We start from the raw sequence: 27,909 nt of genomic DNA, 5'->3' as shown, positions 1-27,909 counted from the left end.
GATTCTGTCCACAACTTCCACCGGGCAACAAGGTGGATTTGTTCCATGAACTAATGGTAGAAGAAATTACGAAGATCGCAGACAAATCGGCCAAGGCTGTGAGGAAAAAACTAAATCTTTCACCACAAGAATATAAAGCCATGTCCGAATTAAAAGACGATGCAACAATAATTATCAAATCATCTGATAAAGGTGGTAATCTCGTTGTACAGGACGTATCTAGTTACATTGAGGAAGCCAATAGGCAACTCAAGAATCAAGGACATTATGAAAAACTAACGAAAAGTCCAATGGAAGAATGGACTAGTGAATATCATTCCATGTTATTGGGTTGGAAAGAAAGAGGCCTACTTGGCTTTGATGAGTATTGCTATCTAAAAACTGAGAATCCAATTGTTGCAACGATATAATACTTTTTACCAAAAGTGCACAAATCCCTCATATGTCCTCCAGGAAGACCAATTGTAAGTTCCATAGGGTCATTATTGGAATCAACATCAAGATTCATAGATATATTCCTAATGAACTATGTGACAGCCCTACCATCTTTTCTGAGGGATACAATGGATTTCTTAAAAAAGATCATTGAGAGTGAATGGAAACCAACTTACTTAATGGCAACCGTAGATGTCGCCTCTCTTTATACCTCAATTCGCCACGAAGATGGTGTGGAAACCGTGAGGAACGCACTAGAAGCACGCTCAGTTAATTTGTTGGAACATACAGCAATGCTATTAGATATGCTTCACTACTGTCTAACGCACAATGTTTTCCTGTTTTTGTGGGAAATTTATCTCCAAAAGCAGGGGACCGCAATGGGGACATCATTTGCGCCCACTTATGCGAACCTCCTGATGGGAGCATGGGAAAGTGAGGTAGTGAAGAAAGAGGAAGAAAACAAAGATGGATCCAGAATAAAACTTTGGTGTCGTTTTATAGATGACTTGTTCATCATATGGGAACGAGATAACAACTCATTAAAATCATGTATTGAATCCCTGGAGGTAAATGATTATAATCTACACTTCACCTCAACAATCAGCTCTACTAATCTGATCTTTTTAGATGTAGAAATATTTGTAAGGAACAACAAACTGTGTTCCAAGATCCACAGGAAACCAACATCATGCAACAGCATCCTCCACCCGAATAGTGGACATCCTGTAAGATTAAAATGGAGCATTCCATATGGCCAAATGTTGCGAGCAAAAAGAAACTGCTCTGAACAAGGTGATTTGAAGGAGGAAATAAACAAAATGAGCCTTCGGTTCTTTGAGAGGGGATATCCTGAGGAAGTAATATCCTCCGCAAAATCCAGAATGACCATGAAAAACAGAACGGATCTACTGGTACCAAAAAACAAAAAGGCCTGAAAACATCATAGACTCGGAAATCAATCATGAGAATGAAGTAACAAGATTAATCATGGATTTTGACAACCAAAGTAACGAAATGAAAAGGGCACTACAAAAACATTGGCAAGTCTTGCTCCTGGATGAAACTTTGAAAAGGAATTTAACAACGCATCCAAGCATTGCATATCAGAAAACTTCGTCTTTAAGAGATATCTTAACACAAAGCCATCTTGAGTTAAGAGAAGGGAACAAACGAACCTGGTTAACAGCTCCGGGGTTCTGGAAGTGCTACAAGTGCAAGGCCTGTGAGCATGGCGTGAACATCAAGGAATACAAATTGCAAAGTGGCAAAACAGAGAAAATAAAGGACCACATTACGTGTGAATCCAAATGTGTGGTTTACAGATTACAATGCCCCTGTGACAAATCCTACATCTGGAGCACGATCAACAAATTGAAATTAAGAATACTTCAACACCTAAGGGCGATTAAGAAAAAGCACCTAAGCTACCCGATGGCCACACACTTTGCCAAACACCATCAGAGCAACCCTACCTTACTGAGATATTTAGGAATCAAACTTAGTAAAATCTCAGAAAGGGGTGGAGATCAAACTCTACAACTTAGAAGACTTGAATCCAGAATGATATTAGGTATGGGAACTGAGGTCCCGTTTGGACATAATCTGGATGCCGAACTGTTTGTACACCTATAGATATAAGATGAGGTGATGTAAATGAGAGACTTATTTCACATATCAGAGGAGTGCAATCAGTGTACATAATGAATATGGAGAATTATGTAAATAGATGTGAGGAAAAACTGGACATAACATATCAGCCAGAACCCAAACCATAATAACATTTAAAGTTCCCACGCCTTTTTGTACAGAATGAACATGAGTTATTGTCAGAGTGGGCATACAAATAATGGACAACATAGAACAATGGGATGGATGGGATATGGACCTAGTTGATAAATGTACTTTACAGTCATCTTGAATGTTCAACTCCCTTGCACAAATATAGAATTGCCATAGAATTTAATATTAACTGAATATGTACATACTTATGAAACAATGATTGTGACAGTAATTATAAATATGTAAAATAGTGTACATACATCAGTGGAACTATGATTTGGCTAAAAAAGTATGTTGAAATATAAATAAGCTCATAAGTGTGGAAATAATAGAGTACTTTACCGAATATAGCATTATGAAATTAGAAAATCATCATAAAACCGGAACTGTACATAGGAAAGGGGATGTTTACAACTGTAAAAATGTAAATATGTATATACTATAATGTGGTTTGTAAGGTTTTGATGTAATAAGAGTACTTCAAGTAAATATGGAAATGTAAAATGGCCACCTGAATGTGCCGGCCTAAAACAATTGTGCAGGGTTGTTGGTCTAGATGACCAAGAAAGGGAAGAGGGTACTTACACTGAGCACCGTTTAAAAATGAGGTCTAGACTCGAGGACTCTATGGTCCAGTTGAAGGCTAGGAGCCGAAACGCGTAGGCCGTCCGTTAATTGATGCACGTTATTTTGCACATGGTGTGTAAATAAAAAAATGTGTGAACTGACCTGTTGCTGTGCCGTGACTTCACCCGTGGTAATTCGTGGTAAGAAGAAACGAAGCTATATATATATATATATATATATATATATATATATATATATATATATATATATATATGTATATGTATATGTATATATATATATACACACATATATATATATATGTATATGTATATATGTATATATATATACACACATATATATATATATATATATATATATATATACACATATATATACACACACACATATATATATATATATGGTATTTTTTGAGAGGGCAGAAAATTTTATGAAATAGGGAGCTTTTTCTGTTTCTTAACTGAATATGCTTAGGAAATGTGGGCCGCGATCTCACACATACATGTAGATATTCGATTTATGAATATCAAAGACAGTCCCATTGCAAATATGTTATTTTTTTTGTAAACCAACTTCAGCAAGGCAATCTTTATTAAACTGACACTATGGGCAACATGTATGAAAATATAATATTTCAATTACCAATTACTGATTTTTACGAAATTGCTATTTGGTAATCGCAAAATGTGGTGTAACAAAACTGACATGAAATAGCGATTTCCAAATTGCGATTTCTTAAAAATTGCAAATGCAGTTAGGGAATCGCTATTTGTAATTGAGACTCCATTCGTTCTTATGGACCTCGAGGCCCACAGATGAGAATGGTCTTGCATTACCTAAATTGTAATTACCTAATTGGTCATTGCAAATTAGGTAATGTAAAGGCAGGCCTAAGGCCCCTCTGAAGCGCCCCTAAAAAGGGCACATGTAAAACACACGTGCTACGTGGCACTTTGAAAAATTGAGTTTTGGGCATTTTTCAAAGTTTGCGCATGGTTACCATCAACTTGAAGTTGATGGTAATAAGGTTTCCTAAATGCAAAGTTAAGGCTTCTTACATGTGATTCCCTATTTGCATTCGCAATTTAGGTAATCGCTAAAAACTGTGATTACCTACATTGAGAATGCCAAAGCCTTTCTAACATATAGAAAGGCCATTTTACATTTTGCAAAACACCAAATTTTGCGATTCGCACCCTTTGCGAATGCAAAATAGTTTCATACATCTGGCCCAAAGTCTTTTGCCATTTCTACACCAAAGTCTTTAAGCACAGGATTAGCACAGTGCCATCTATGCCATCCATGCTGAGATATAAAATGAAAAAAGCTTTTTACCTCTCCAGGCACAGTATTACAGCTTTGGATTTGTAAAATACCATCCAAGCCAACCTGTGATGAACAAAAGCAACCGCTGGCATGTGTTTTGCTGTCATAACAGCTCTGCAGAGAGGTTTAGCTTTGTCCAGACAAAAGGGTGCCCCCATTATAAGTGAAAACAATATCCTTTCAGGCACAGTGTGCTGCATAAATTATGCAAAAAATAAGCAGAAAACTCAGGGTAGTTCCCAAGTTTAGGTGGAGAGCATCTCCTGTACAGAGCACCCTACAACACCAGCAACATTCTGAATTTGCTAACCTAAAAATGTCTGCTTTTCTACCAATGTTTTTAAGCATAGGATTACCACATTGCCATCCACGCGAGATAGAAAGAGACAAAATCTTTTGTCATTGATGCAGCAACATTTTTTTTTTAAACCTTTATTACAAGAAAAGTAATACAAATACAGACCTACAATTACAGGGGCCTGCCAGTAGCAATAAATATCGAAATCAAAAATAGTACACAGCTCATCAGCCGACAACCCGGGGGTCCGGCAGCGATATAATATGCCCATACGATGTTCTTGTGATGGTAAGAGGATAAATGAAAGGTTTCACATTTTACATTTTTTGTAAAAACAAACATACCAACAAAAATCCGAGGTGATATCTATAATATAAGTGGCTGTCTCAGATAGCAGGGGGAGTGACCCAGCTATAAAGCTAATGTGAGAAAGGATAAGGAGTCTCAAGGAGGGAAGGAAGGGGTCGAGAGTAGGCAAGCAAGTAATATACAATAGGATATAGACGTGTGGAATGCTCGGTCATTGAACAGAGGAATATCATTGGTTTTTATAAAAGGGGGGGTGCAAATCTCTCCACGATACGAGTTCCATTGACCCCATATCCTCCCCCATTTCTTGGGCCTACCACGGGCGATGTATACAGTTTTTTCTCTAAACATGCACCAATCCATGTTTTCCTTCCTTCCAGGTTGAAACCAGAGGTGCCCTTTGAGACCCCCACAGCTGGGCTATGTTTCTTTTCGCTACCATGTTGCCGAGGGTGGCCCATTGAGTCTGCGCAACGCTGTAATCATTCGGCTCCCAAACGTTCAACAGGCACCTTCTGGCCTCAGGCAAAAATGAAACACCCGTAACCTCTTCCATAACTTCATGCACACGTCTCCAGTACACCACAACGTCCGGACATTCCCACAAAATATGGAGAAAAGTAGCAAGCGTACTGCAGCCGCGTCTACACAACCCATCCATAGAGTAACCCATACTCATCAGGCGTGGACCCGTGGCATACACGCGGTGTATAATCTTCAATTGCACCAGCCGGAGACGCTCCGGAATCGCGACTTCCTTAGGGGATGATATCGCGGCCTGCCAATCTTCGTCATCCAACTCCAGCCCGTCACCGGTCCAGGTCCCACGAAGCTGCACAAGAAGATCTGAATGGTCATTGATTATCTTTTTATAGATGAGAGAGATGGTACTATCAGGGACATACCCGTCAAGCACTCTGTCTTCCAGGGGAGAGGACTCTGGGATAGCGGTACCAGCCGGGAAGACCGATTCAAGTGCGTGACGAACCTGCATATACCGGAAGTGCTCCCTATCGCTCAGTGTATACTCTCGTTGGAGTTCCACGAAGGTTTTGATCCTATCCTTGACCCAGAGGTCTCCAACCCTACTGATGCCAATAAGATCCCATTTGTCAAATCCCTTTGTCATCCAAAGACTGCCCAGTCTCTCCGCCGCGTAAAGCGGGATGGCTCTGGTCAGCTTGTCTGTCCATCCCGTGGCAGCATTCGCAGAGCCCCACACTCGTACCGCAACCCCAGTGGGTCTGGTAAGATTTTTCCTAGCCGATCTAGAGTAAGCCCCCTATTGTAATCGCCTCCCGGTAGCTGCCATTTATCCATCTTGAATTCGGGACCGGACCATACATTGCATGGTTAACTGCACTCAGTTGGGATGCCCAGTAGTATCGTTTTATATCGGGCAACGCTATGCTGCCGTCGAACCAGGGCAAAAGTCAATTTCGCCAGTGCAATGCGAGGTCGCCCGCCCCACACCAGCTTCCTCTGGAGGCCCTCGATCTCGCGGAAATAGCTAGCAGGCACCAAATCAAGCGTATTTTGGAGGGCGTACAGAAATCGGGGGAGGGACATCATCTTAAACAGGGCTGCTCTCCCTACCGGGGACAGCGGCAAACCACACCACGCCGTGATGTCCGAGCGAAGCCGGCGGAGTGGCGGAAGTAAATTCCTCTCATACCGTACGGCTGAGTCCAAGGAAATGTAAATCCCCAAATATTTAAATCCGTCGCGCGATACCGGTATCGGACAGACCCGGGGCAACAGGGGCAGTTCTTCAGTAAGCGGGTAGATGCAGGACTTGGCCCAATTGATAGTCAAACCAGAGTTCCTCCCGAAGGAGCGTAATACGTCGAACAACACTCCTAATGACTTAGGGGAAGTGAGGTATAACAAAATATCATCGGCTACAACGATATACGGTCTTCAAAATCAGAGGACCAACTGATGCCTTTAAGCGATGGCTCCCACCGAAGCCACGCGGTAAGGGGTTCAAGAGCGAGCGCGAAGAGGAGCGGTGACAAAGGGCAGCCCTGTCGTGTGCCTCTTCCGAGGACGAAAGGCTCCGAGGCCCTACCATTGACCACCACTTGGGCCAGTGGTTGTTCATAAAGAAGTCTGACCCATCCAATAAAATTTGGACCAAAACCGAATTTTGCGAGGGCCGCCCACAAATACGGCCATTCTATCGTGTCGAAGGCCATCGAGGCATCCAAAGAAACCAAGATGGCCGGCTCACGAAGTGACCCCGCCCTTGCCAGTGCGCCGTGAAGGCGGCGAAGATTGAGAGCAGTATTCCGATGAGGAATAAACCCAGACTGATCGGGGTGTATCAAATCACTGATCACTGTAATCAGACGATTTGCCAAATGTTTTGCCAACATTTTGGGCTCGACGTTCAAAAGCGAGATCGGCCTGTATGATGAACATTGGTCACGGGGCTTCCCGTCTTTGTGAATGACTACAATGGACCCCAATCTCTGATCCCGGGGAAGGGTACCGAGATCTCGCGATTCCAGAAACATTTGGCGAAGGTGTGGCGCCATCTTGTCTGGACACAATTTTTACAGCTCTATCGGGATACCATTCGGGCTGGAGGCCTTCCCCGAGCGAAGGGAGCGGATAGCGAGCGCTATTTCATCAGTGGAAAAATCCACCTCCATAAGCTCCCTGTCTGACTCCGAAAGGCTAGGCAGCGCGATATCCCTAAGTAGCAAATGTGAATCCTCCTCCGGCCTGTCCGAGACCGGCGCGTAGACCTTCTGAAAGTGCTGAGCAAAGACCGTGACTATCTCAGCCGGGTCCACACAGCAACATTTTTAAGGATAGGGTTAGCACAGTGCCATCCAGGGCAAGCTGTAGAATATAAATGGCTTATATATATTCAAAGTTAATAGTGGCAGTTCCGAAGAAAGTGAAATAGCTGGTAAACCTTTCATTGTAGATCTTTTTCTGTTGTATAATACACTGAGAAGTTGCCTTAATAATTTGTTATTTTTCTCTTTCACAAACCAAAATTGATAAGTGATAGAAAACTGGAAACCTGATTTTTCTAAATGTAATACTGCCCGTCCCTCTTAGATGAGTAATGATCAGATATAAGTGAATCTCCTTATAAAGTAGCACTAACTTCTGCAATAGACCAGTCATGTTTCATCACTATCAACAGGGTCTACTCAACAGCACACAAAATGTAGAAGATGGGCTTGCTTTCCTCTTCTGCCTGCTGAAAATCTAAAACGGAACAGGATGATTAGATCCACATGGTGTTGAATGTAAGTTGTGTTAAAGTCTTCTGTATGGAAGGATAGTCTCTGACATATCCTCATTTCAGTTTACATCTAGACCATACATACTTTCTTTGGGCTCTCATGTCAATCTATCCAGTCAATCAGCCAGACACACAACATGGATTTTGAGTGTGGGTTATGTATGTAATGTAATTGGATTTTCACATCTAGAAATCTCCTGTCCAATGATAGACACCAATGAGCTTGATAACTATCTCCAATTAATAAAAACTATGTGTAGTTATTGCAGCTCATTGAGAATTGTTTGTCTTACTATGACATTAGCTTATTTACACTCATACTACATAGACGGATGGTCGTTACTATTGGACGTACAACTTTTCCACTCAGTTCAGCCTCTTCTTTTTCTTCTATGTTCTTTGTTTTCTTTGCTCCTTTTTCTGTAAAACTCCTCTGACTTCCCCTTTACTGTTTTTAGGTCTCGGCTAGACAGCGCATGGGCTGTCTCAGAGAGACATGTTGTATATAATTTGAGGGCTTCAGCCCTCCCATGGGCTTCCCATTTGCTGTCTCCATCGTCGCTCTCATATTTTTTCTCCCCATTTGCCATGGCATGCATTTGTCAGGCCTCTTCTTGTGATTAGCCCTCCCGAGAGCATGGACCAGTTACAATATCACCCCACTGCTTCCATTTTAGGATCTGATTCAGGAACTATTTCTTTGTTAAAGAGAAAGTAACACGAGTGCTCGTGTGTTCACTCACTGCTCCAGCTCCTCTGTGAACAGGCCTGGAAATCTTGTTCTGTTCGCCCTCACATTTTCTGTGTCTCGTAAAAGTAATTCACACATATTCTTAATTCATTGTAATGTTGCATCTGCAAATCAAAGTTAATTACTTTCAACATACTTTGCTTATTTTTGTTTGCCGGTGCAACATTAATTTGAATTATGAGTGCATGTGATTTAATTGGAAAACATGCACTTAAATGAAGGCTTTTAATCTACCTATAAACAGGCCTGTAAATCTTATTATCTTGTCACATTTGTTGTGCATTCAAATACCAAGGTCAAACGCCAGCTGCACGCTGTCTTCCGACGGTGCCGGTTTAGCTATTTTACACATGATTGGTGTACGTCAACGTCCAGGTATGGCATTGATCCGATATACTTGTAAATCTGAGTGCCTGTGATTGAGTTTTAAAACACGTGTCTAAATCACAATTCTGTCACTTCAATTTAAAGACTTAGGGGCCGATTAGGATTGCGGTGATTCAGAATCACCGCTGCGGCCCTTCAAAACACCCACCGCCAGATTAGGATGGCGGTGGGATCAGCGGCAGACAGCAGGTCCGTCCGCCTGCTGATCCGCGGGGTATTGGCCGCAATTTGGTGGCGGTGTCTGCAAGACACCGCCAGCCAAATTACAATGTGTTTCAAAACATGCTTTTCCGCTGCAGACTCACAGCCGTGGAAAAGCATGTTGAAAATAGCTTCTGGGGGGCCCTTACGGGCCCCCTGGGTGTCGGGTGGGGGGTGCACATGGGGGGTACCCATGGTACCCCCCCGCATTTGCATGTACAAGGCGGCAGGCACCGCGTGGTGCCTGCCGTTTTGTGCATGCAAATGGAAGAAATGCATATTTAACCTTGCGGCGGGTGCTGCTTCAAGCAGCACCTGCCGCAATGTTAAATATACAGGATGTGACCGCCAGGGTGGCGGTCACATCCTAATTCGCACAGAGGGACCGCCGCTGCCCCTCCACCTCGGGGATGGCAGAGGGGACGCAGGTCCGTCCGCCATCCTAATGAGGCCCTTAATTTGTTGTATGTTTACAAACAAAATCAAGCGTTGCAAAGTCTTTCTTTAAGCGCTTGTTGTAAAAGTAATTCACACACATTTATATTTAAATGTATTGCTGCACCGACAAATCAAAGTTAAATACTTTCAACATACTGCGTTTCTTTCTTATTTTGATTTGCTGATGCAAAACTACTTTTAATTCTGAGTGCATGTGATTTAATTACAAAACATACTCTTAAACTAAGGCTTTTAATCATGCTATTTTCTTTGCAAATACATACCCAAATTTACTCTTTTCATTACAGCGTGATTTAACTGGATGTTTTGGGCACATTAACAATTAAGAATGTTTCAACAGCAAATCGGGCTACAAATAAACGCTATTATTTGCCAATGCAACATTACTTTTTTCTATTCTAAAAATTCTTGCTTATAAAAAAGCTTTGCATCGCTTTCATGTTTCAGTAATGCACTCACATAAAGCCTCTATGAATTGCATAGACGTGCAAGTTTATATTTATGTCGCCCCTTGACGTATTATTTTAGCAAGCCTGTGCTCTTGATTTTGAATTGTCACATCATCAAATTAAAGGCTTTCCATCACATGGAAATAACAATGACTACGTTATATTTACCAACAAACATTTCTTTTATGAACCTTTTATTAATCTCTTTCACTGGATGGAGCAAGAAGTATATATTGGAAACAAACTTACACAATAGGAACATATACATTGTTCCATGCATGCAGAGGAGACCACAAAAACAAAAAACAATGCTTACATTATAACAACTAATGTAAATAATATTGTTATTACATGATGCCATTTGCAAGTGGAGAACTGCTGTGGAGATGCCGCTTCTCTATGTAGATGCATCTCTGCTGCATTGCTTTTAGTGCTCCGGCCCCCAAAGGGGTCAGGGCACATTACACGCTCTGCTGGTGATGCTGCAAGGAGGGCAGGCCTCACCTGGCACAGAGTGCACATGACTGCGCTGATTGGCCATTATCATTAACAACGATTATAGACAATAACATTGACAAGCCTATAGCTCTTGGCTTGCCGGGGCCTATTAACTTTGCCAATGCTTATTTTTTTTTGATGATCAAGTTTATTTGCATTTGAAAAACAGACAGACAAAAGGACAGCATGCAATTGCATAGTAGATCAGAGACCATCTTAACAGACAACAAAAGCCACAGTCATGATTGAAGTAATTTGAGCAGACCACCCCAGATGAAAGACAGTAGAGCAATGTGTGAGAAAAGCAGAGCAAATAATTCAAAACTGTAAGTTCAGCCATTTGCCCCATACCTTGTGGAACTTCCCAGGACATCCCCACGCCTCAAAGCGAGGCTCCTCCTGGGCCGCGCACCAGTCCACCCCCCGTCACCACTTTCGCAGGGTAGGGGCTTTGGCCTGAGCCCAGGCTGCCGCGATATCTCGCTTGGCCATCTCCAACGCCGTGCCCAGAAAATGTTCTAGAGCCGTCCAGACCATCAAATATCCCCAGAAGAAGGCATATTTGCCAATGCTTATTACTTTATCCTTTTCTTCTTGGACATGATAAACTCCAGACTTCTAGAGTGATGCTATAATTGCATATTGGTTAATTGTCATATTATTGTGAATTGTATTGGAGTGTTATTCAATATACTACAGTTTATTATACTACAAATGGTGCTATTTTTATGAACTGATCATACACATCGCATAGTGTATCAATCACATTACTTGCTTTTCCCTGTATGATATTTTATTTCTAATACAATAATCAAGTTAAGTCAAGTCAAATTTGCTTTATTCGAGATAAAAACTCATAAAAGCACAATAAAACATTTTAAAACATTTTGGTCCCGTTCAAAACAAGTTAAAAAACTCCAAATAAAATTCCATTATTAGTAATACAATTACAAGTTTAAAAAAGAAAAAGAAAGAGAGCAATATTTTCTAAAATTCAATATTCAAAGCATTTTGACAAACTATTTAAAAACTTCAACAGAGTCAATAAATTCACAGTGCATTAAAATCACAGTTCAAGGTGCAAATTTCCTTCTAATTGCCCAAGCCCACCCCAAGAATTTTGCGGCCGTTACTGAGATGACCGGCAAGGAGCTAGTGCAAATTATTCTTAATGCAACCTTGCTATCCCTTGTGCCTAGCATTTTGCACATTGCTGTTAGCCAAACGCGTTGGGGGGTTGAGTAAGCCCTACAGACAAAAAGGATAAGGGCAATGGATTCAACACCATTCTTGCAAACCGGGCAAACACTGGAATTGGTTACAGCCCATCTGCCCGTTAGTGATCTTACTGGAAGAGACCCTACTCTGAGCTGGAAATAAAGTTTACGGTCCCCAGGCTTTGTAATCACATCCCAATAGGGTTCCAACCTGGGGAGAACTTTCGCTTCCAGATATCTACCCTTCATAGATGAAGGAGCAGCATCGTTCCATTTCTGATAGGCAACCATTTCCCAATACCTAGCTTTTAGATCTTCTTTGGAAAGGAACTGGGCTGACTCGGGATTCTCCCATAGTCCCTTCATGCCCATTTTGATTAAGACTTTGGACAGTTCTTTTAGCCAGCTTATCTTGCGAAATGTGTCTGTTTTAATTACGTCCAAGAAGCCCTGGGCATAATACGCAAGCTCCGGGGTGGCCCAAATACGACGCCAGTATAGTATTGGTCTCAGTTTGGCCATGTCCGAAACTGCTTTCCTGCCCAATTCATAGCACAACGGTCTCATTGGTGTGCTCTTAGGGACGCCAATAAGATTACGCAAGAATTTGTTTTCAACAAGTGTCAGTGACCCTAATACAATAATGAATTAACAGATTTGAACTCACAGAAACATTCTCTCCATTGCAACCTTTGCTTTTACTTGTAGGAACTGTCCTGAAAATAAATTGAGTGATCTTAGCCATTTCCACGTCTCTGAAAAACACTACCATGTGGATGTGGATTCCAAAATGTCCAATGTGTTTTAAAAGTATGCTAGTTATCTGAACAGAGTATTTAGACTTCTGTAGCAAAGGAGCAGGTAAAATTAGAACAATGTCTCCAAATTGCATTTTTAATATCAGTAGTACATGCATCTGTCCCGGAGACATCCCAACACTCCTTTTATCTATCTTGTTCTGAGATATTTAATTCCTACCCTGGAAAGGATTGTTCTCCTTCTGCCTAGTGACATGTTGATCTTTTGTTTTGCCCGGACTGCAGGGCACATTTTCATTGAGAATGAAAAACTTCCTTGCTAACGTACAGGAAAGTTTCAATTCTATTAAGGAGGCGGAGGCGAGGATTAGGCTGTCACTTTCTCCTTTATTGTACTCTAGCAGCCATTAAAAGGTATCCACATTCTCAAACAAAACTACATTTCCCATGAGCATCAGGGAAAATCGAAAATGTCCCAGCAACTGTCCAATCCCAGGCCAGGGCTCCTCATATCCTCCTCTGCTGGCACTCTATCCTCCTCTTTCTTCCTGCGACACTGCCACAGTCCTTCGTCCGTTAGACCTGTTTGCCCATCTTGGAACCTACGGTACAAGCAGATTGAGTAAGGCACCAGGAAGTGAACTTCCAATCACATCAGCCAGCATCACTGTGCAAGTTAATCAACGTAGGAACATAACAGCATCATTGAGCAAGACAGTCGACATTAGAGTGTTATAGCCCGCAACAGCATATTAGGGAAAAACTGCATCCTAAAGATTTTACTTACAGTCCCAACGTAGCAATTCTGGGAGGGTTCGAATGAAGACAGGGTGGGCAAATCCTCGCCTCCGCCTCCTTAATAGAATTGAAACTTTCCTGTATGTTAGCTAGGAAATTTTTCATTCTATGTCAGGAGCGGAGGCTTCTGATTAGGCTAGTTCAAAGCTTATCCACCACCAAGGAAGCCAGAGACACTACTGGCTTAAACTAAAATCTCTTGAAGGTGGAGTCTGAAGACCAGTCTGCAGCTTTCAGAATGTCCTCCAGACGAGCCTCCAGGGAAAAAGCCTTGGACACCATTGCTCCTCTCACAGAATGGGCTCCAAACTGGGAAATATCTATGCGAGCTTCCTGCATAACCCATCGCACCCATCACGCAATAGTAGGGGATGAAACCGCCCTGTGTGGTTTAGTAAGAGCAATAAACAGCTGTTTGACACCCTGTGGGCGTAAATCAATCGTCGCCACTTCGTAGGCCTTCAGTGCCCTAACCACACATAACTTCGGGACATCCGGGAATGCAGGATACGAGATAGATCGGGAATTCCCCCTTGGTATGTCTAGAGATATGGAAGGTAACTCCATCCTGGGTCAAGACACGACCTGTAAGGTCCAAGGCTCTCACATCTGAGACCCTGCGACACGAGATCAGACAAAGCAACATTGCCAGCTTCGCTGTAATCTGTTTCCTCGACAGGTATTTATTGGACGGCCACTCCCGAAACAAGTTATGGACCTTATTCACATCCCAAAACTGAATAGCGAGGTTCCGGAGGGACTGATAACCTAATCCCCCGTAGCAGCTTGCAAACCAGAGGGTGTTCCCCTATCGGGTGGTTATCCAACGGGGTATGACCTTCTGAGATGGCCGACCTAAAGCTATTGATTGATCTGTACGCTAAGCCTTCCTTCGCCAGAGAGGCTAAGAAATTAAGGACGTGGACAATGTCTGCCCCCATCGGATCAATCTGTAGTCGCAGACACCAACCACTCTACTGAGACCATGCTGATCGGTATCTCTTGTTGGTACTGTCTGCCCAGGATTTGGCCAACAGCGTGGCAGCGTCCTCCGAAAGTCCTGGGACTTGCCAGCGTTGCCTGTAACCCGCCAGGCCATCAGACGCAGGCTGCCTGTGGTCAGAAGGTGGTGAGGATCCCCTTGAGGATTCTTGAGGAGATCTGGAACGCTGGGTAGAGGGATTGGAAAATCCCAGGAAAGTTTCATCAGAACTGGAAACCAGGCTTGCGACCTCCAGATCGGGGTGATCACCACCAGATCCGCTTGTTGTCTCCTTACCTGGGTTGACACTCTTATGATCATCGCAAAGGGAGGAAACGCGTAGCCCCTCTCCATGCTCCAATCCTGCATCTACCGCTGCTGCTTCCGGGTCTGGCCGCCAACTGAAATAGCGCTCCAGTTGGGCGTCCAGACGGGAAGCGAAAAGGTCCACTGAGAACGGACCCCATTTGTTCTCGATCGCCTCGAACACATCCGGGCAAAGTTGCCATAGGCTGGCGTCCCTCCAGTGGCGAGACCACCAGTCCGCCACTCGGTTGGCTGAGCCGGGAAGGTGCTCCGCCGACAGGGATATTTCGTTGGATAGGCAATAGTCCCAAAGAGTTCGGGCAAGGTCGGACAAAGCCCTGGATCTGGTTCCTCCCAGGTGGTTTATGTAGGAGAAGGTCCGACTTGGCCTGGTTGACTATGAACCCCAATGACTCTTATGTGGACATTGATTCAGGAGGAGAATATGGCCCAGTTAAACCATAAGACGGATGCCCTCCATGCGCAAGCGCTCCACCACCGGTTTCAGCACCTTGGTAAAACACCACGGAGCGGACGACAGTCTGAAAGGAAGGGAGGCAAACTTGTAAATCTGTTGACCCCACTGAAACTGAAGAAAACGCCTGTGGGGAGCGAAGATGGGGATCGTGAGGTAAGCGCCCTTCATGTCCAGCCGGACCATCCAGTCCCCCTCCTGAAGCAGATCCCGCAGGAGGTGAATGCCCTCCATCTTGAAATGGCGGTAGATAAGCCAACCATTGAATTCCTTGAGATTTATCACTGGGCGATAGCCCCCGTCCTGCTTCATAACAATAAAAATATTGCTGAGGAAACCTCGCGGGTGCAGTTCCGTCTGCACAATGGCCCCTTTCTGTAGGAGATCCGCAACCTGTTTGTCTATCAGAGAGCATTGGTCCGGCGTGAAGCCGATAGGTCTGGGCGAACGGGCTGCCTCGGGAGTCCTGAGTATTCTATTTGAAACCCTCTGACGGTCTGTAAGACCCAGGCGTCGGAGTTGAGCGAAGACCATGCCTGAAGAAAAAACTGGAGTCTGCCCCCCACCCCACCCCCCATCTCACCTTTGTGATTATTGTAGCCGCCGTCTCCTCTTCCTCTTCCACCACGGTGGCGGGGATAACCTCTGGTCTGGTAGAAGTTTCCGAACTTGTAAGGATCCTGGTATTGACCCCTGTGAGAGTCGCCCTGCTTGTAGGAGCCTTTGTTATAGGGTCTGCCAGACGAGCGGCCCCTTCCACGACTGGCTGCGCCAAAAACACGTGGCGTGAAGATTCGCTTGACGGACGTCTGAGCCTTGTCCAGAGAATTAAAGGTATTTACACATTTACCCAGTTCTTTGACGAACGGGTCCCCGAAGAGGTTAACCTCCGCCATCGGACCTGCTTCGGATGTGGCTAGTACCCCCAACTTCGGGTCTATCTTGATTCGAATAGATCTTCTCCTTTCCGTCGCAATGGCTACATTTGCATTCCCCAGGGAAATGATCGCTCTTTGCGCCCAACGGGAAAGTATCTCCGGGGAAATCAGGGATCCAGAGGCCTTGGCGTCTTCGGCCATATCTAAAATTTTTGCCAAAGGCCCCGCCGTGTCCAAGAGTTTATCTTGGTAGGCCCTCCAAGAACGGTCAATGCCCTTCTTGGGGTCCTTCACAAACTTTGTCAGGAAGGTGGACATTTTGGGGTCAATCTCTGGGGTAACCGTAACTTTACCCTCCAAGGTGGGACGGGGGCACTCTGCCCGAAGGCAACTTCGCACATCCTGGTCCAAAGGCTTACGAAGGCTCCCAAGGTGGCAGTGTATGCTGCCACCTTGGGAGCGGGAACCCAGTGCGATGAGCGCGGGTGGAGCAACTCGTCAGGGTTAAGCATGTCTGAATTGGGGTCTGACCTTGACTCCTGGGTGGGCTGGGCGGGAAGCCACGAACTCTCTGGTTCCCCATCCCCATCCGCGGTTTGGAGTGACTCGTCCGGGTCGACGGTGGCCGCATCATCCTGGACCCCTCCCCCCAAAGCTCCAGTCGGTGCCTCCTTTGAGGTTGAAGGGGTATCTGTAGTTTTCACGTCTAAGAAAGCTTTCTTTAAGCGCGAGAATGCGCCAGAGTCCACCCCCGCATCCGCAGGACGCTTCCTCTTGGGGTCTGTGGTATCCGTCGATGGTTGGCTTAGAGGTATGGGGTCCGTTTGCCCCGAAAGGTCTGCCCCTTGCCCGAGGGGTTGGGACTGTGCCTGCAGCTGATCAATCTTCTTTTCTAGGGGTGCAACCACCCGCGTTTCTGCTTTCAAAATGGAAGAGTCCATAACTTGGCAGAAATGGTCATCTACCGGCAGGTACATGACCTGCTGCTCGTCCTCCTCCTCGTGGTATTCCTCATACTCCATAGCGCTTCTGCGCAACACCAAGGAGCCAATGCAATTAGGGGGTACAGGCAGGACAGAGCCCTGAAAAAATATATCTTCCCACCGCAGCGGGGTAATTATCGATGAAAAAAACTGGGACTAAAAGCCTCTGCTATGAGGCACTGCGAGGAAGCCTGCCTGGGCCGGTCCCGAAATCTCACTAAATATCCTACCCGCCTCGCGGGTGTTCAGGCTCCAGGCAGGGGCTCTGAGAGTCGTAATTTAGCCTTAGCGCTGCCCAATTTATCAATACAGAACCACACCAGTCCTCCCCCGCGGTGCGCGAGTCCGTTGAGCCGCCTCTCCCGACGCGAGTACGAAGCGGAACTCAACGACTCGCGCCCGTCAGGGGGTAAGCTCCTCAGAGCAGCAGCAAGGCAAGCGCGGTCCCCTAGCGGCGGGAGGCCGCCCGCGCATAGAGCCTGAGGGAAAACACAACCGCGAAAGGAGCGGAGAACGCCCCACGCGGCTTACACACAGAGTCGCTACTTCAACCCCCCCCCAGGGGAGAAAACATCAGCGCGTTAGCCTGCGCGACAATAAACAATTCAGCAAGTAAAACGCTAACAGTAAAGAGTCAGTCAGAAAAGTAAGGAAAAAACACTCATCTGTATGCTGCTGGAGCAGCGAAGAAAGAGAAGGATAGAGTGCCAGCAGAGGGGGATATGAGGAGCCCTGGCCTGGGATTGGACAGTTGCTGGGACATTTTCTATTTCCATTTTCCCTGATGCTCATGGGAAATGTAGTTTTGTTTGAGAATGTTGATACCTTTTAATGGCTGCTGGAGTACAATAAAGGAGAAAGTGACAGCCTAATCAGAAGCCTCCGCTCCTGACATAGAATTAGGGTGACATAACACACTTAATGAGCTACAGTCTACAGTTATTAGTCTTCAATGTGTTTCTAAAATCTTTCAATGGAATGCCTCCTTCACCTAGTGTATATGTTCACCATACATTGTATGCTGATAAAGTACACAATTTGGGAGTATTGTGATGTGTCCGAGTCCTCATGTTGGGGCTGTGATCAACCCTCCATTCTTTTGCCTGTCTATTTGTCGTCCACCTTTTATCAACTTGGCGGCACACCAGAGAGCAGAAGGTACATGTTGGAGGCTACTAATGATTATGTCAATGTTTGTTGAAGGACTGCCTACATATTAACTAACTAGTTTCAGAATGTTAAAAATACTCACAAAAAGTTGGATTCTGCAGCTCAACAAATTCGATATGTTGATGTTTTTGGTGTTGTTAGTGATGATGATGATGATGATATGAGAACATAGAGAATATGGTTAGCCACAGGATATCCTGGAGCTAGACTCTTAGGTCAGCCAGTAGAATCTTATGGAGAGTAAAGGTAGGTCTTACGTCCTTTAAAAAGAGAGAAACATTTGCATCCGGTAGACCCTTGATGGTTGCTTGTGCCAATATGTGGCTGCAAGATGTGAAATACTGCAAGTTAAGTTGAGCTGTCTTTATGGCGGAGATGTTAAGTTGATCGCAAGAGGAAAAATTTGGGCAGGAAAGTAAATGTGAATCTCCTGTGGAGATATGGTTTGCCAGCCGCATTGATAGTACAGTGTGTCATTCAGAGGTTATTGAAGAGAATTCTCTTTGTGACTGGTTTTACACAGAAAAAAACTGTTGGTGCTCCCTCCTGTATAATCTGTAGTCCAATGTTCAAATAAAGGCCATTAACGTAAAATCAAGTCACAGCATGCATAAGCATTCTGCAATCAACACAGTCTAGACACTTAAGAATTTTCCTAAGAGTTTTAATCATGAAGAAGCAAGTAAAATTATTTTGTTTACTTGTGAAATAAAACAAAACCAAGTCAGATGTGAAGCCTAAATTACAGACGGTGCCAATTGATAATGGAAGAGATCACATGGGTCAGGTCACAAGGGCTGTGTCCACACTTATAGCCAGCTACCAATTAGCTGCACTCTGTTATATAAGAGTTAAACTCAGTGTATTGGTGCCCATCCAATTTTCTAAACGAATCAGTCATGATTAAAAGCTGACAGCGTCATTGTCATTAGAGCTGCCTAACTGTAATAGAAGTTGGTTATTGTAGTAATTGACAGAAAGACTAAAAGTTCTAAAAAATGCAGCTATCAAGGCAGTGCACTTATTCAAACGTGTAGAGCAGAGTGATGAGACCCAAAGCTTTCTACATGATAATGACTATAACATCTGAGTGATAATGTGGAACCGAGAGCACTGGACGGGCAACCGTGTCTAAAGCTGCAGGCAGATTCAAAGGTTTCAGAGCAGTGCCACTTCCCCAGTCCAGCGCTAATTTGATACCATCTAAGGCCACAGTGACCGTGGGCTGATCAAAAGCCCAAATGAGAAAGATTGAAGATGTCGACCTTCTCTAGGAAAGCTCACATTTGAGTAGATATTAATAAAATACTAGAGGCTAGATGCAAACAAAAGATGGTGTAGTTCTTCACTTCTGAATGACCTGATTGCAGCTTTTTTTTTAGGAAGGGGAGCACAATAGCCTGTTTAAAAGAAGATATGTCAAGGGAAATTCACAAGTTGCATTTACTTCTGTTGTCAAAATGATCCACTTCCCAGCTATAAAGTGTTTTCTGCATATTTCTCTTCACTGAGAAAGATAGAATTATCATACCTCAACCTAAATCTCCTCTGAATTCCTTGGTTCCTTGATATAAATTCGTAAGCTGGAACATTGCCGGTTGGCGCAAAAAAGAAGAATCCCTTGGCTGGCTGGAGCTTGTTAATACTTATGATATTCTTTGTCTACAAGAGACGTGGTCTACGGAACAGATCATTTTTGATGGGTATGTCTCTTATAACCTCCCTGCGCAGAGTTCAACCATGGGCAGGGCTAAAGGGGGGCTCTTGATACTACTTTCTGTAAACTTCCCGGCGCAAGTCAAATCTTATACAAAAATTGGGTCTCACTCACAAGTACTTTGGTTGCAAAACACTGGGGGCCGTAACGTTCTATTGATCAACCATTATAATAACGTGTTTGATTCCTCTAGTTCTCTAGTAGTTAAAGAACTAGAGTACCCATTGGATAATTTATGTGACACCAACTCAGGCCCTTTTGATATTATTTGGGGGGCGGGGGATTTAATATTTCTTTGAGCCCCTTCTCTTTTATGAATGTTTGTGGATTTGACGGAAAAAGAGGGGAGGATTGTGCTCATTTCACACATACCCTGCATGGAGAGTCGCTTAATTCACTCCTGCTTAAATTTGAACTGCTAATTTACCAGCCTGCAAAAGATAGTGAGGGTCATCCTGTCCCGACCTTTACTGGAAGGAACTCAGCCACAGTCATTGATCATGTGTTGATTACCGAGAATACTTGTATTCTCTGTGCTATCCCGATTATTTTAGACTTGGCCCTTAGTTACCATAATTGTATCACTATGTCCATTTTTATTTGGGGACTGAAGGACCAAGCTACTCGAAGGACTGTTGATTAAATAGCCCCTTGTAGGCCAAACGGTTTTAGGATTAAGTGGTGTAGCGACAATTCAGAGAGGTTGCTGACAAAAATTGTGGCGGCTAGTCTACAGGAGCTGCAGAGTTGTTTAGATGCTGACGCAGGCGCTGCATGCATTCTTGCTGGCTTTAAGAAGATTAATGAGTTAACTAAAAAGATATTAACAATTACCAAGGTCTGTAGTAAGAGGGCCAACTTAGGGTGGTTTGATGGAGCTTGCACCAAGTCCCTCCAAGAATTAAAGCAAGCCCTAACAAGTAGTATCAGGGACTAGGGAGCGATTACAGTTCTCAGGGCAACCTATAAAAATCACTTGAAACGTAGAAAGCAAGAGCTACGTGAGGAAGCCTGGGACAATCTTTCCAAGGCGGCAGAGCTCCCTGATAGTAAGCTCTTTTGGGATACTGTAAATAGTCCCTTCCTCAAAAAGGATGAATACCCTGTTCTAAAAGCTCAGGTTAGTGAGGAAAGTTGGGTCTTGCATTTCATCGGCATTTTTAATCCAGGGGGAGAAGCTACTATTTGTCCTGAGCCTGATGTTTGTAGCAAAAAACGACCCCTTGATATCACAGTCTTGGAGGTGGATAAAGCCATTCGTAATAGCAAGGGAGGGCAGGCCCCGGGGCCAGACGGGATGCCTGTTGATTTGTATAAGGCTGATATATTGTTATGTGCCCCCTTTTTGACTAAAGTTTTTAATGCGGCAGCTGCAGAAAACATTCCCTCTACATGGGGTGAGTCTATAATTATTCCTATATATAAGAAGGGAGATAGATGCTATGCTAAGAACTACCGTCCTATCTCCCTTCTTGACTCCTCCCTGAAAATAATGAGTAGGGTACTTTTGGTGCGCCTGGAGGAATGGGCAGAGGCCAATGGAATTCTAGCTGATTCCCAATATGGGTTTCGCAAGGGCCTCGGTACTATTGAGCAGTGCATCAATCTAGACCTGATTGTAGGTAAATACACACGGGCCAAGCATGGTTCTTTGTTTCTTTGCTTTGCGGACCTATCCAGTGCATTTGACCTGGTGGACCATGAGCTACTGTGGTCTACACTATTAGAACTGGGTGCCCCAGTTGCCATCATCCATTTTTTGGCCAGATTGTACACTAAATTAACAGCCCGGATCCGATTTGGTCAAGCGGGGCTATGCACTAATGACATCAAAGTCAAATCAGGTATCAGACAAGGATGTGTTCTTGCCCCACTCCTTTTTTCCCTTTTCATCAATGCTATCGATATAGAGCTGAAATCGGTCAATTCTGATGCACCGTTAGTTGAGGGCCATGCGACCCCCGTGCTGCTTTATGCAGATGATACGGTCCTCCTTTCCAGCACCCCTATCGGTCTGCAGAGACTGATGGACAGATTTTCAGATTTTATTAGGGGGAGAAAATTAAAGATTAATAACTCTAAAACTTTTATTATGGTGTGTGGGAAGAAGGTCAGGAAATTACGTACTTTTCAGTTTGAAGACCAGAATATTCAAGTGGTTGATAAATTCTGCTACCTTGGCATCACTTTTAATAGTAATGGTACGTGGACCCAGGAAATATCTAACGTTAAGGCTAAGATGGGCAAAAGTGCTTTTGGTGTCTTCAAATTTGCCTCCAAACTAGGAAGTAGAAGTATATACGATATGTTGCATGTCTATCGCCATAGATGTGCCCCAGTTGCACTCTATGGATCAGGTGTTTGGGGTCCTTGCCGTCATGGGGACCTGCAAGTGGAGGAAAACAGTTTCTTAAAGAGGCTACTTTGCCTTCCAACATCTGCCCCTACCGGGTTGGCTCATAATGAATTTGGCTTGGTCTTTTTGACGGATCTCATTGGTTTACGACCGCTAATGACCTGGCGATCGATTTGGGCCAAGGAAGAAACTGGTTTTACCAGGAGAATCATTAATGATTCCCTACGCCTTGATAATTGTAATCTGATCCCATGGCTTAATTATGTCATAACATCATTCAGAGACATATTTGACCTGAATGTCTTTGCAGACCCTGCTAGTGCTACTGATATCCCAAAAAAGGAGCTTAAAAATATTTATGTGGGGGTTAAAGCTAAATTGCGCGGTGAGGCCGCCAGCCAGTTCCCAACCCATCAATTTTACTGTTCTAACAATCTGAATAGTTCTGGCTTTTCAAAATATCTGAAAGTGGTTACTAAGCAATCGCACCAGTATGTCCTTACCAGGTTAAGACTGGGCATCGTACATAAACTGGTGGCTTTCCCCTCGATAAAAAAGCACCCATCCATCTCCTGCCCATGTGATGGAATTTCGAAGCAGAGCACTGAGCACTTTTTACTTATTTGTCCATTGCACCTGTACCTTCGTATAGCCTATCTTAAGCCGCTTTTAAAAAAATACTCTGTGTCCACAATCAAAACTGCTATGAGGCTTTTATTTGCACTTGATGATCCGGATGTGTGTTTTTTTACAGCTGTATTGATTCTGAAATCTGTGTCTGTCAGGAAAAGTATGGTCTTCACAATTAATCAAATAACCGATAAGACCTGATCTTATGATATATTAACATGTGTCCTCTTCCGTTAGTGATTGCAAGTTCTTAACATTGTAACTGGCCTGTATTGCTGTGATGTATTTTATGTGCTTTTATGGTTGGTTTTATATGATCGAATAAAGCTTTTGAAACTGTACTGAGTAGATATTAATAAAATACTAGAGGCAAACAAAAGATGGTGTAGTTCTTCACTTCTGAATGACCCGATTGCAGCTTTTTTTTTAGGAAGGGGAGCACAATAGCCTGTTTAAAAGAAGACATGTCAAGGGAAATTCACAAGTTGCATTTACTTCTGTTGTCAAAATGATCCACTTCCCAGCTATAAAGTGTTTTCTGCATATTTCTCTTCACTAAGAAAGATAGAATTCTCATACCTCAACCTAAATCTCCTCTGAATTTCTTGGTCAAAATTTAAGTGGAGGTGAGATGAAAGATTATCAGTGATTGATCTTAGATTCTGGAATTCTTTTACATTAAATATTTGGCAGTTAGTACAGTTTCTTTTTTAAGAGCTGTAAAAATCGACCTTTTTAACGGCATGCACGCTAGCGGGTTTTCCCGCTGCGCGCTGAAATTTAAAAATCGCGGCTTTCGTGACAAAGCCAGCTCGTCATGCGCGCAGCGCAGGTAATGCCCATGACGAGCTGGCTTTGTCATCCGCATCGAAGGGGTTAAACAGTAGTAGGGCATTCTGATTGGATAATTTCAAGCTGATTGGAATTGGCTATATTGGATGTCTTGACACCTAGTGGTAATTTAGATTATTCCAGTGTCTATGTATGCATACATATAGATTTTTTGAAAATATAAATATACCATGTGGCTTGTTGCGTCGAGTTCATTGTGTTATTACCTTTCTCTCTGTAGAAAATGGGTTTACAACTGATTATTAATGACCACATATGTCATATTACTACTCTTTACCTTCAATTATACAGATTCAAGTTGAGAAGTGAACAATTATGAAAACATCATGAAGCTCTTTTGTTGAAAGAGTACGGCAGAATTGTTTATTTTTAGTTTTATTAGAATGTAAATAGCCCTAAATTTCACAACACCTCACTTATGAAAGCATTACTATTTTGGTGTGTGCCACTTTCAATTAATTTCTTAACAAGGCGTGGTAGATGAGGCCAAGTAACTCTAGTGACAAAGGAACAAACTGAAAAAGGCCACGTTAACATAAGTCACTGATATTTAAATGTCTAAAGAGTAAAATAGAAATTCGTTAGAACTTTGTCTCCTTGACCTTTTATTCAAAGAAACTTGAAGAATTTGAATTCAAACGCCACAGTGAAGTAAGCAGTGAATACAATAAAAAAATACATTATGTTATACATAACATGAAATAGCCTTAAAACCAAATATATTGATTGTGTATGAACAATGTTAAAAGCTGTTCTTAAAAAGGAGATTGTTTTTCCCCAGTTTCTGCCACTGCCTTCTATAAAGCACAACCTGTTATCCAGTTCATGTGTGAAGTGCTCGATATTCATAACATTGATGAACAACCTAGACCTCTGACAGATTCTCATCGGGTTAAATTCACCAAAGAGATAAAGGGTGAGTCAAACAGATGTGTGTAGTTGTTATTGTATGAACATTGTCCTATTGTTTTGGTCATATATACAGATTAAGCTTATCAGCTAGTCACTAAATTTGGTTTATGGTGTATAGGTTTCTTTATGAGGATAAATGTATCTCATTTACATATTTACACACATTCGTTCACTCACTCGCGCTTACTCTCATCCTTACGGACTTGATCTGTAGTGATTTCAAATTGAGTTGTGCCTTCAAAAGCCATTGATCATGGTAGAAGAAATTCCTTTATTCAGCACACTTTTGCACTGCAGCATCTTCAGCATAGCTATAGATATTGAATTGCACACCTCTAGCATACCTACTACCTATATTGTCTGAAATTACCAGAATAACTGTATTCTACACTGCATCAGCCTAGACGCAACCATGCAGACTAGCAACTTGAAGTACTACACCTTAAACCTTAAATCGGATCGTCAGTATCTCCTTACCTGTTGTGCCTGCACAGCGGGCATATCCTGAGTCATCAAAATGAGTTACTTTCTCGCTTATCATGGCCTAATGCTCTTACACACATCAAGCATATCAGCTACCCATATTTTCTGAATTTACCTGGATGACTGTCTTCTACACATTACCAGACTATACGCAGCCTGAAAGACTAACAACTTGAAGCAATATACCTCCTACCTTACATTGGATAGCGCATGCGTGCTCAATTCTCTTTGGTTTAAATGTTAGAAAGGTGCATACTAGGACTTCAAAGCAATGCATTTGCAGTATTGTCAAGCAGCAGACAAGCGGTGACCCAATAAAAAGTAATTAGCTATGGGTTGACACTTGAAGCTAGTGTGCATACCTGGACACATGAATGTCCTCACACATGATTTATCAAATCACACATTGATAATTTGGCTTGTATATTAGAAGACATTGGGAAAATGTAATGTTGTGTATCTGCAGCCTTTCTTTAACCATTGCTTGGGGGTTGGTCTTTTGCAGTTCCACATCTTATTATTTTCATCTGAGTTCAAATATTCATTGACCAGCATGTAGACACCTTCAGAATTGTTATTAATTTTTAAATAATTTGATGTCTTAACGTTGTCACAGCATTGTTCAGCAATATATTATCATAGTATTCAGAATGATAAATGTTGACTTGTTATTCTGAATGTTGCCATCAGCTACTTCTTGTAGGAAATAACGTTTATAGGCTTAAACAATTCTACGCATTGAATTGTTCATAAAACAATTGAATTGTTCATAAAAAATACAACAAGAGAAAGCAGGTCTTGTTTTCAGATTAGATCTGCTGTTCAGAGTCCTAATAACACACATTCTTCAAGATAGTTTTACAGTGTGCTAGATTCATCATTCATATCCAAGATTAATATTGCTAACCGCTTGCCTTGCGGTCACGTGAGGTACCTACAGATAAACAGGTTTGTATGGAACATCATTTCGCTTTGCATTATAGTGGCGAGTCTTCAGGACACTGCGATTATAGGCCTGTGTATGGGATGTTATAGAACCCTGCATAGCAGGAGAGTATTAAATTACATCAAAAAGGCAGACTTGCATAGCTGACCAGAGCCCTCCTAATGGGATAATTGATAAGCAGCAGGCTTCATGAGAAAAGGTAAAGAGGAATGTTTTAACAGCAATATTAAAGATAATCATTACTTATGTGAACAAAGTCCCTCACGTTCAAAACTGTTAATTGCCATATTACTATTGCTAGCTCCTGTAACGTATTTCTTACAGCCTTTGCTTTACATAAGTAGTGGTTGTGATAATTTTGTCTTGCTGATCCACTAACACAGACATATCCCACTGCAGCAACTAAAGACCAAACGTAGACTTCACAATCTTATTTGAGTCATTCTAAATAGAATTAATTGCTGTCGCACATCGTAAAATACATCCGCTCTTAACATTAAATATCTCTGCTCATCAGCAACATTTCAGAGAATTTTACAAACCGAATACTTTATCTAAAAGGTTTTTATTAATTTGAGTGCTTATCTGCAGCCAAAATTCAAGCAATTGTATTTATTGTTTCCTTTTAAAATGAGCCATTCAGACTTATTGAATAAAGTGAAGTGAAAAAAAGTTTTAATTTTAGTCAGGAGTGCTTCCATTTTTAAAAGAAAAAAGCAGATGAATACAAGAGTAGTTTGCTTCAGGACATACATTGCAACACTTCTTTCAGGGAAACAATGATGCCACTGAACAGCAACATATATTGGCATTTAAACCTTCAGTTAATTTGTCCTGTCTGTTTTAATTAGGATCTCTAAAAACTGATGTCCTTTTAATCTCAACTACAAGAGACAACAGTGAAAAAAGGGTCTGAGGGGAATAAGAGATTAACCCCTTCGCTGCTCATGACGAGCTCAGCTCGTCATGCAATACACTGGTCGTGTGCTCGTGACGAGCTGAGCTCGTCATGAACAATGGGGATCCTGGAGTTACAGCACTGCAGGGGAATTCTCTTAGCACTGATGTGGTTAAAGACCTATATGCACCCTACCCCTAATCTAACTAGTAAGAAACATAAAGGGGTGCTATCGGTCTATAGTGGCTAAAATGTGTCTGTTTTCTACTGGATGAGTGTATGTATAAACTATAAGTGTGGGAGAGCAAAGAATAGGAAAAGTAAACCCATCAGCCCACCCGTTGGCGGAACATCATCATCTGGGGTTTTAGAATACAGACTGGTATCCACTAGGTACCTCACCATGAAAGAATGTGAGGATAACTTCTAGTATTGGATCCACCAGTGATGGAAAGCCAGACAGCAGTGTATCAAGAGCTGTGGGAGATGAAAACGTTGCAGTGCTCAAATAAAATGTGTGCTAAATAGAAAGTGGTGATTTAAAATTGACTAGCATGGTGCCTAGTGGTTAATTTTATTCAGGCGGTCACCATGATGACAAGATTAAAAGCAGAGTGTGGATGGATGAAAACAGATATTACCATCCATAGATGAATTAGTTGGTCGACATGTTTCAGCCTAAAAAGGCTTTCTTCAGGACCTATTGTAACACTACTGCAACTGTGAAGATTAGTGAAAAGTACAATGAAAAGTACATACCATGCAAAGGCAATAAACCTACCATACGTGTGTGTACTTTGTGG

At 42.8% G+C, this 27,909-nt stretch overlaps 1 protein-coding gene and 1 pseudogene across 1 annotated transcript in view; one reads left to right on the top strand and one right to left on the bottom strand.

Annotated features, from left to right (window-relative positions):
- Positions 1-27,909, top strand: part of LOC147731455 (protein argonaute-3) — a 1,378,491-nt gene that overhangs the window by 539,059 nt on the left and 811,523 nt on the right. Inside the window, exon 6 of the mRNA XM_086956497.1 lies at positions 24,649-24,783. Within this exon, the coding sequence (XP_086812623.1) occupies positions 24,649-24,783 (135 nt within the window). The remainder of the gene's footprint in view (positions 1-24,648; positions 24,784-27,909) is intronic.
- LOC147731456 (uncharacterized) lies at positions 2,005-17,181 on the bottom strand (annotated as a pseudogene).

This window comes from Lissotriton vulgaris, chromosome 2_1, assembly GCF_964263255.1.
Source record: "Lissotriton vulgaris chromosome 2_1, aLisVul1.2, whole genome shotgun sequence".
NCBI lineage: Eukaryota > Metazoa > Chordata > Amphibia > Caudata > Salamandridae > Lissotriton > Lissotriton vulgaris.
This window is presented reverse-complemented; position numbering and strand designations above follow the sequence as displayed.